This window comes from Salmo salar, chromosome ssa09 (genome assembly GCF_905237065.1).
Source record: "Salmo salar chromosome ssa09, Ssal_v3.1, whole genome shotgun sequence".
Lineage (NCBI taxonomy): Eukaryota > Metazoa > Chordata > Actinopteri > Salmoniformes > Salmonidae > Salmo > Salmo salar.
Window position 1 is genome coordinate 131,955,440 of NC_059450.1, and position 10,260 is coordinate 131,965,699.

Here is a 10,260-nt window from a genome sequence, read left to right on the forward strand (position 1 = left end):
TGCTGGGCTTTAGACAAAAGATGTTGATTTAGTAGGACACTTACCGAGCAGAAGCCTATTCATGTCTCAGCCAACGCGTGTTGTGGTATTTCAATCACAATAGCAACTGACAATCTTCTGATCGAGGGTCTTCCTCTTGGTATTATCCAAGTTCAAGATGCTGCTGGCTGCTGTTTCATTAGAGTGGTCAAAGTCACCCGGCCTGGAGGAGAGGAGGTATTGTCTCGCTCACTTCCAGGTTCCCATGATGAACTGTTGATAACCTTGGTCACAGAGGTGGGCAGAATGGAACCAGACAAGGATACGGGCCATCTAAGGATCTATGAGTTTCGATACATTTTCATACAATAATTTAACTTGGGAATACACCATTTTATTCATTGATATTCTGTGAGCGAGAGAGCCACTTCCTCCAGAACTACACTTAGGAACCAGACATTGAGATAAGGTGAGCTGCAGCAGCTAAAAAGCTCCAGGCACCAAAAAGTCTGCTGTCACCTAAATCACACACCTCCAAACTTACACTGAGTGGACAAAACATGATGAACACCTTCCTAATATTGAGATGCTCCCCCTTTTACCCTCAGAACAGCCTCAATTTGTCGGTGCATGGACTCTACAAGGTATCAAAAGTGTTCCACAGGGTTGTCAAGTTGGCTGGATATCCTTTGGGTGGTGAACCATTCTTCATACATACAGGAAGCTGTTGAATGTAAAGAACACAGCAGCGTTGCAGTTCTTGACATACTCAAACCGGTGTGCCTGGCAACTTCTACCTTACCTCGTTCAAATATATTTTTCTTGCCCCTTCACCCTCTGAATGGCACACGTACACAATCCTTGTATCAAGGCTTAAAAATCCTTGTTAAGCCTGTCTCCTCCCATTCATCTACACTGATTTGAAGCGGATTTAACAAGAGACATCAATAAGGGATCATAGCTTTCACCTGGATTCACCTGGTCAGTCAGTCATGGAAAGAGCAGGTGTTCCTAATGTTTTGTAGAATTAGTGTATTTACGAATGTCAGGGCTGCATATGTGTGTGTTTTTAGAGCAGGGTTGAATCAACTTGGATGTTGAACTTGATGTAGACCCAACGTGAGTTAGTAATAATGAAGGGAAAGTGTTATTTTTTTCAGACAGTTGTTAGGAGATATGAGGGACCAAGCCCTCAAAGGCTCAGTGCCTCGTTTCAATTTGCGCTCAGTGACCAATAACATCCCAATCAAGTTATTATTGCTCCATTATTGTCTGGCAGGTGGCCTGCTGCAGTCAAGACAGTACAGAGCAGAGAGGCAGGGACCGTGGGATAGAATGGTTCACCTGCAGCTGTCTTAGCGGTTAGCGCCCTGCCACCCTACACCAGATGAGCCTATCATCACTCTGCTCCCATTCCAACCTTCCAAGCATCTCTCTCTCCCACTTTCTCTTTCTCAGGGCAGTCTGCGCCTCTCACCCTCACTCAGGCTCATCTCTCTCTCAGGCTCATCTCTCTCCTACCCTCCCTGCGGACATGGCCACGGTCCTTACCAGATGCACTCCCCCCTCAGAGCCAACCCTTCACCAGAGATTGAGCGGTAGGCTCAACATTGAATCACACCCATCTCTTAATTAAATGTAATGAGCAGCGTTGCGACAGTTAGTGGATAGGTGTGCAAGGCATGTCATTTGAATTCCCTGAGCTGTTGTGTTTTTTGGTCGCTATTCTAATTCACCCTCAGTCTGTGATGAGCAATTATTTTGCCATATAAAATCCAGATTAGAAATACTCATGGATGAGTTATGATAATACAGGGATAGTATGGGATTCGCATCTCAGAGAAATGGCTATGGTAAGAGTAAATTGGTGGCATTGAAATGTCTCTCTGAAAATCATACTGCAGATGTGTGAAAATATATGTATCATAACGTATACGTTTGATAGGTTTATCACTCAAGTTGGCGTTGGTTGGGTTAGCTTGTCCCTCAGGACTGCCCCAGCATCTACAGTTTGTTGGTTCCTGTGGACCATCATGCAGGGGAAGTATATTGGTAAACCCAATATGTGTGAGTGAGCAGGCCAGCCTGCTGGGCGTCTGTGGTGCACATGGCTGTCCGCTGAGTGGTCTCTGCTCCCTGGTCTCTCCTCATTAGCCTCACACAGCACAGCCCTTCCCTTCTCACCCCCTCTCCCTTTTCTTCTCTCCTTTTACGTTCCATTCACAGAGCACACATTGGGGAAGAGCAACCTTTGTTTTCTGTATCCTACACACACAAAACACCCGCTCCGCCCCTCCTTTTCTCTCCTCTTGACCGACTAAATGTCTTTTCCGGCTTGATACTCGCTGAAAACCATATGGTGTGTGACATCATGAGGGCAGGAAGCAGAGAGAGCGAGAGGGAAGGGGAGAGCGGAGCAGAGCAGGAGAGAGATTGGCTTGCCAGGTCTCTGCTCAGTGATGTCAGCAGACAGGCATTCTGGGAGGCCCATTGGGGGGTGAGGGGGAGCAGGTTGGAAGTGTGTTTTTTTTTCTTCACATTTCACTCCCACCTGGATAATCAGGGAAGAGAGGGCGGAGGGGCATGGACTGGAGGAGGAGGAGGAGGGGAGAAGGGAAGGCGGGGGGTCTCATGGACTGGAGAAGGGAAGGCGGGGGGGTCTCATGGACTGGAGGAGGAGGGGAGAAGGGAAGGCGGGGGGTCTCATGGACTGGAGGAGGAGGGGAGAAGGGAAGGAGGGGGGTCTCATGGACTGGAGGAGGGGAGAAGGGAAGGCGGGGGGTCTCATGGACTGGAGGAGGAGGGGAGAAGGGAAGGCGGGGGTCTCATGGACTGGAGGAGGAGGGGAGAAGGGAAGGCGGGGGGTCTCATGGACTGGAGGAGGAGGGGAGAAGGGAAGGCGGGGGGTCTCATGGACTGGAGGAGGAGGGGAGAAGGGAAGGCGGGGGTCTCATGGACTGGAGGAGGAGGGGAGAAGGGAAGGCGGGGGGTCTCATGGACTGGAGGAGGAGGGGAGAAGGGAAGGCGGGGGGGTCTCATGGACTGGAGGAGGAGGGGAGAAGGGAAGGCGGGAGGTCTCATGGACTGGAGGAGGGGGAGAAGGGAAGGCGGGGGGTCTCATGGACTGGAGGAGGAGGGGAGAAGGGAAGGCGGGGGGTCTCATGGACTGGAGGAGGAGGGGAGAAGGGAAGGTGGGGGGTCTCATGGACTGGAGGAGGGGAGAAGGGAAGGTGGGGGGGTTTCATGGACTGGAGGAGGGGAGAAGGGAAGGCGGGGGGTCTCATGGACTGGAGGAGGGGGGGAGAAGGGAAGGTGGGGGGTTTCATGGACTGGAGGAGGGGAGAAGGGAAGGCGGGGGGTCTCATGGACTGGAGGAGGGGAGAAGGGAAGGTGGGGGGTCTCATGGACTGGAGGAGGGGAGAAGGGAAGGCGGGGGTCTCATGGACTGGAGGAGGAGGGGAGAAGGGAAGGCGGGGGGTCTCATGGACTGGAGGAGGGGAGAAGGGAAGGCGGGGGGTCTCATGGACTGGAGGAGGAGGGGAGAAGGGAAGGTGGGGGGTCTCATGGACTGGAGGAGGAGGGGAGAAGGGAAGGCGGGGGGTCTCATGGACTGGAGGAGGGGGGAGAAGGGAAGGTGGGGGGTTTCATGGACTGGAGGAGGGGAGAAGGGAAGGCGGGGGGTCTCATGGACTGGAGGAGGGGAGAAGGGAAGGTGGGGGGTCTCATGGACTGGAGGAGGAGGGGAGAAGGGAAGGCGGGGGGTCTCATGGACTGGAGGAGAAGGGAAGGCGGGGGGTCTCATGGACTGGAGGAGGGGGGAGAAGGGAAGGTGGGGGGTCTCATGGACTGGAGGAGGGGGGGAGAAGGGAAGGTGGGGGGTCTCATGGACTGGAGGAGGGGGGGTGAGAAGGGAAGGTGGGGGGTCTCATGGACTGGAGGAGGGGGGGAGAAGGGAAGGTGGGGGGGTCTCATGGACTGGAGGGGGGAGAAGGGAAGGTGGGGGGTCTCATGGACTGGAGGAGGGGAGAAGGGAAGGCGGGGGGTCTCATGGACTGGAGGAGGAGGGGAGAAGGGAAGGCGGGGGGTCTCATGGACTGGAGGAGGGGAGAAGGGAAGGCGGGGGGTCTCATGGACTGGAGGAGGGGGGGAGAAGGGAAGGTGGGGGGTTTCATGGACTGGAGGAGGGGAGAAGGGAAGGCGGGGGGTCTCATGGACTGGAGGAGGGGAGAAGGGAAGGTGGGGGGTCTCATGGACTGGAGGAGGAGGGGAGAAGGGAAGGCGGGGGGTCTCATGAGGGGAGAAGGGAAGGCGGGGGGTCTCATGGACTGGAGGAGGGGGGGAGAAGGGAAGGTGGGGGGTCTCATGGACTGGAGGAGGAGGGGAGAAGGGAAGGTGGGGGGTCTCATGGACTGGAGGAGGGGAGAAGGGAAGGTGGGGGGTCTCATGGACTGGAGGAGGGGGGGAGAAGGGAAGGTGGGGGGTCTCATGGACTGGAGGAGGGGAGAAGGGAAGGTGGGGGGTCTCATGGACTGGAGGAGGGGGGGAGAAGGGAAGGTGGGGGGTCTCATGGACTGGAGGAGGGGAGAAGGGAAGGCGGGGGGTCTCATGGACTGGAGGAGGGGGGAGAAGGGAAGGCGGGGGGTCTCATGGACTGGAGGAGGGGGAGAAGGGAAGGTGGGGGGGTCTCATGGACTGGAGGAGGGGGGGAGAAGGGAAGGTGGGGGGTCTCATGGACTGGAGGAGGGGGAGAAGGGAAGGTGGGGGGGTCTCATGGACTGGAGGAGGGGAGAAGGGAAGGTGGGGGTCTCATGGACTGGAGGAGGGGGGGAGAAGGGAAGGTGGGGGGTCTCATGGACTGGAGGAGGAGGGGAGAAGGGAAGGTGGGGGGTCTCATGGACTGGAGGAGGGGGGGAGAAGGGAAGGCGGGAGGTCTCATGGACTGGAGGAGGGGGGGAGAAGGGAAGGCGGGGGTCTCATGGACTGGAGGAGGGGGGAGAAGGGAAGGTGGGGGGTCTCATGGACTGGAGGGGTCTCATGGACTTTGTATGAACTGCTTTCCTTCAGGGAACTGTACCTGTATAATGATGTCTGTACTTACCTGTCCTACACACTTGCGTCTTGTCCCTGATTTGCACTCTCTTGCATACGCATGAACATTCTCAAAGTGTAAGCGAAAGGTATTTCAAATTTTATGTTGGTCTTTGGCAGAAAAGTCATTCTGGGGATAAGACAGTCCCGTCACTTTTCCACCTGAAGAATTTAAGTCATTTCTACCTCTCTATGTGTCTAAAACTTCCCTAGATCATCTCTCATCCTCTGTGTCTCTCACTGGCAGTCACTATCTGTGCACCAGGCTTTTTGTCTGTCAGCCTCCCTCCCTTTCGCTCGCTGGGTGAACTCTTCAGCTTTGTTGGGAGGTCCTGGTCTCCATACCATCACCCCCATTCCATCCAGCTCTCTATCAGCACACACACACACACACACACACACACACACACACACACACACACACACACACACACACACACACACACACACACACACACACATTCAGCCACATGTGAGCATGTACACACACATACGCTGAACTACCCCTCACTCCCTGATTAATGGCAGAGCTGGGGAGTGTGCCAGGCCAATTCCTTACAAAGTGAAGGGAAAGAGGAGCGAGAGAAAGAGATGTGGTTTTGGAGCCTGTCTCTGCACCCCCTTGCTGCCCCCTCTCGTCATCTCCTTGCTGGCTCCTCCAGGGACACAAGCCTTGGCCAGGAACCAGGGCGTTGGGACCAGGCTAAAGGGGAGAGAAAGGGGGAACAAGAGCGAGGGATATCATAAAGGAAAGAACGTGGGGTGATAGAGAAGTTTGGGTGAGTATATTCAATCAGGGGAAATACAGGGTTTGTGATCAGAAGACTGAATTGGGAGAGTGGTAGTGTGAGGTAGGTGTGTCTGGTGTGCAGTGGTGGATTTAGGTATAGGCGAGATGGGCAGCCGCCCAGGGTGGCATGGGGTGCCTGCACCAAAGAATTTGGAATGATGACATTTGCGCGATCGGTTTTCTATCACTCATTTGCACGTCACGTCAATGATATCATGTCACCGTGTGGGACTGTGGGTCAATTAACCTTGTCAGAGTGGGCGCCCTGATTCTAGTTTGTGAGCTAGGCAGGCTACTGCCTGGGAAGGTCTCCCACTCAGAAGTACGATATGGGGAGGGGGGCGAGGGTAGGTTGACCTCCCCACTGGAAGCCCGAGGTAGGGGGAGCGAGGGAATCTATCAAATAGCGCACCTAACTTTGTACAGTACTAATGCAATTAGTAAAATCAGTCACACTACGAAATGCTACCGAATAAACCACAATTCATTCATAATACTGTGAATATATAGTTTCATAGACATATTGTTGCATTTTATTTTTTGTTGGTTTGTGGGAAATCATTAAGATTAATATAAAACCAGTCTGCACACCACCAAGGTGAACTGGTTTAGTCTTGACTCTTGGTCAACAGTGTTGGGGGATGGGTAATGTATTGATGCTCGAGTGCCAAATCAACACAAATTTGTTTCTATTTGTCTTTGTTACTTCTTTTTGATATTTTCGTATTTATTTTTATATAGTCTTAAATGTTATGATTATTTATTTGTTCCAAATGTCTGAATAAAAATGAGTGCAGAAAGGTTTTTGAACATTTTTAATTTGGCCCGGGCGCACTGAAGGGGAGGTTCGCCCAGGGAGCCATACAAGCTAGAATCGCCACTGCCCATGTGATCCTATATGAGCCCTAGTCTGATATGTTCAAAGTGTTGAGGATGGATTGATAATAAGAAAATAGTTTAAGAATGGGTCAGACCACATGTGTTTGGCCTACTTTCTAGCATCGCTGTAACGATCCTGCCATGAGTTCAATACAGAGCTATGGTGTGGCTGAACATTCCCATACACGCAGTCTGTTCACGCATCTGCCCGGTACAGATGAAACCAGTATTCATAGAGCACACTTCTCCAGTGTGCCACCATTGGCCATCGGAGGTGAGCATTTGCCCACTGAAGTCGGTTACGACATCAAACTGCAGTACGGTCAAGACCCTGGTGAGGACGAGGAGCATGCAGATGAGCTTCCCTGAGATGGTTTCTGACAGTTTGTGCAGAGATTCTTTGGTTGTGCAAAGCCCACAGTTTAATCAGCTGTCCGTGTGGCTGGTCTCAAACTATCCCGCAGGTGAAGAAGCCGGATGTGGAGGTCATGGGCTGGCATGGTTACACGTGGTCTGCGGTCGGGAGGTCGGTTGGATGTACTGCCAAATTCTCTAAAACGACGGCTTATGGTAGAGAAATTAACATAATTTTATCTGGCAACAGCTCTGGTGGACATTCCTGCAGTCAGCATGCCAATTGCATGCTTCTTCAACTTGAGACATCTGTGACAATGTGTTGTCCGACAACAATGCAGTGGCCTTTATTGTCCTCAGCACAAGGTGCATATGTGTAATGATCATACGGTTTAATCAGCTTCTTGATAATCCATTCATCTGACAGGTGTTGCATATCTTGGCAAAGGAGAAATGCTCACTAACAGGGACGTAAACAAATTTGTGCACAACATTTGAGAGAAATAAGCTTTGTGTGTCAGGAACATTTCTGGGATTTTTTTTATTTATTTCAGCTTAAAAATGGGACCAACACTGCAATGTTGCGTTTTTATATTTTTGTTCAGTGTAATTGTCTTATCAGGTGAATGATAATGGCAAGTAGAAGTAACCAACATTTTAAAAAATCAATAGATTTGGTAGACAGTCCTCCCCAGAGTTCACTCTAGCAGTCTACTTGCTGGAAAGGTATCTTGGTGGCGTAGAGAACATTTTTCTGTTGCAAAACACATTTTTGCTAATTCTACAGTTTGGCATGGAGCTGAGAGACAATTCAGCAGTTTTAAAGCAAATTTCCTGCAAATTCTCTGCATTTTGCAATGGCTAAGGCTGTTCCTCTGCTCAAACATAACACAATCAATGGGCATGTGCACTGAATGCCTTTAATTTTTTTATTCTCCCTGACTGTCAAGCTTTTATTTTGATTGTTAGTTCTCAAAGATGGTATTAGTAAAAAATATATATTTTCTGGTTTGGGTCCTTTAAGTTGACACAAACTGTTTTTCAGTGTCAACTAAATTACCACTTCGACAGCCTAAGAATTGTCAATAGAGAAAAGCCCCAGTAATTAGTTCCAATGGCTGTAATTTCCTCCATATTAAAGGGATAGGTCAAGATTTTGGCAAGGGAAGCCCTTTATCTACTACCCCAGAGTCAGATGAACAAGAACAGCTAGCATGCGAACTTTTCCTGGAGACTTTGTCATTGGGTTAGCGTTGGCTCATGAAACTACCTCTAACTTCCTTCATATTGGACACAGAGACCTAATGGTATCCACAATTATTCTGTTGCAGCTAGTGATATTCATTAAATAATCATTTTTCACATAATAAAAATCCACCCCCAAAATATTTATCACCAAAACAAACAATGGCAGACTCCCTGCAGCACCTCAGGCCAGTTTTAAACCCCTGGTCTAAGAAATGTTTTTTTTTCTCAACCTAAGAATGCATAGTGTTTGAGTGTGATTTGCTCACCATCACAGCCTTGGAGTCCCAGGCTTGTGTGTGAGACCCAGGCAGTCTTCCTTCCCTCCGTCTCTGTGTTTTATGGGCTGTGTGGTGCAGTGACCTCCCTCTCACCCCGGTGCCACCCAGCCGGTGCGGGATTCAGGCGTGCTCGGCCCTTGCCAAAACCCCACAGCACCACATCTGCTATCCATAAACGGCAGCCACTCTTTCCTTCTCCCTCGCCCACACTGGCTAACGTCTCTCTCTCACACTCCAGCATTTCTTCCTCTACAGCTCTTATTCTCATTTCCCAACTCTATAGATCCCATTTGCATTCTCTCCATCTCTGGTTTTATTCATTTTGAACACGTCGTTGGTCCCTAAACAACGGCATTTAGGGCGGCAGGTAGCCTAGTGGTTAGTGTTGGGCCAGTAACCGAAAGGTTGCTGGATCGAATCCCCGAGCTGACAAGGTAAAAATCTGTCATTCTGCCCCTGAACAAGGCAGTTCCCCGGTAGGCTGTCATTGTAAATAAGAATTTGTTCTTAAAGATAAAATTATCGGTTTAAAATTGATAGTGTCGGAGGGAAATTGTGTATGCGGTCTATAGACAGTCCCATTCTTTTACATGTTACTGTAAAAACATTCTCCATGGCGCGTGGGGATATTGCCTGGCAGAGTTCAATTTTTCAGCAAAATCCTTCGCAAGGAGATTCCTGCAAAAATATTATTTGAAGATGAGTCCCCCCACAATCATGAACAGCTAGCTAAAACAGGCACACCACACCAGTCTTCAGCTTTAAACAAGATGTGTTCAACACATCAATGCCCTTGCCTTCATCCATACGAGTAAAAAATATGAAGCAGATAAATTAAGTGTTTCAGCAAAACTGTCCAGAGCTCCCGGCATGCCCCCCAATGTAATAGGCATTACTCTTGTGCGATTGTTTTATCTTTATTTTTCTACTTTTTCCACACTGTAATCAAATTCGCAGTATGAAAAATGTTGAACTTTTGATCCCCTCCATTTCTTGGATCATGTTCCACCTCTCCAACCCCAAGTCTTCACCTTCTAGTTTCCCAGACATATTGGCATGCCTCTTTGGTGCAGTCCCAACAGAGACCCCAGATGAATAATGGCGCTGCGAGCATGCAAGAGCAGTTTTATGATAAATATTACAATTCATAAATCAGTTTCTCCGTGGAGCACAAAGCATGGGATAGGGAGGAATGTAAAACTGTTGAGCGTCGTAGATCCAGAGCGAGAACATGGGGTCTCGCGTTCTCTGCTTGAGTCTGACTGGTGGGGAAGAAGGGTCTTCAGCTCAGAGACCACCAGGGAGTGGAAGGGGGCACACTATGTAGAGGTCTGAGACTATAGCTAGTGTGGAGGATAGACTGTGTACCAAAAGGAATTTAAGAGGCACAAATTGTGGACATTTTTCTTTTCAAGTTGTCATGCACACCATCTGCAATAAATAAATAAATACAATATCAGAATAAAATGCAAAGACCTAAAGGAATGGTAGTGGGAAGGAAGGAGCTGGAGAAGACTTCCTAGAACAGAGTGAGCAATGGACCTAAATGGGAAAGGCAAGCTAGTTCATCCAACGTTGTTGTTCAGATCAATAATACTGTTGTACAGATTCCATTCTCAATTTCAACATGTTTGGCACATGAAT

The 10,260-nt window shown here is 49.9% G+C and overlaps 1 protein-coding gene across 1 annotated transcript; it reads right to left on the reverse strand.

The window, feature by feature from the left end:
- Positions 1-2,608: 2,608 nt before the first annotated feature.
- On the reverse strand, positions 2,609-8,857 carry LOC123724096 (extensin-1-like). Its single transcript, XM_045687020.1, has 5 exons — positions 8,710-8,857; positions 4,715-4,918; positions 3,786-4,589; positions 3,065-3,589; positions 2,609-2,895 (listed from the first exon to the last, which is right to left on the reverse strand). The coding sequence occupies exons 1-5, from the start codon at positions 8,855-8,857 to the stop codon at positions 2,609-2,611; spliced, it is 1,968 nt and encodes a 655-aa protein (XP_045542976.1).
- Positions 8,858-10,260: the final 1,403 nt, after the last annotated feature.

What these genes read in the sequence shown, in the direction of transcription:
- LOC123724096 (XM_045687020.1), bottom strand. Translation starts at nt 8,857, where the DNA reads ATGCTGGAGTGTGAGAGAGAGACGTTAGCCAGTGTGGGCGAGGGAGAA. An exon ending in TCCCTTCTCCCCCTCCTCCA is followed by an intron (nt 4,590 to 4,714) that starts GTCCATGAGACC and finishes CCCCTCCTCCAG; the next exon opens with TCCATGAGACCCCCCGCCTT. An exon ending in CCCTTCTCCCCCCTCCTCCA is followed by an intron (nt 3,590 to 3,785) that starts GTCCATGAGACC and finishes CCCCTCCTCCAG; the next exon opens with TCCATGAGACCCCCCGCCTT.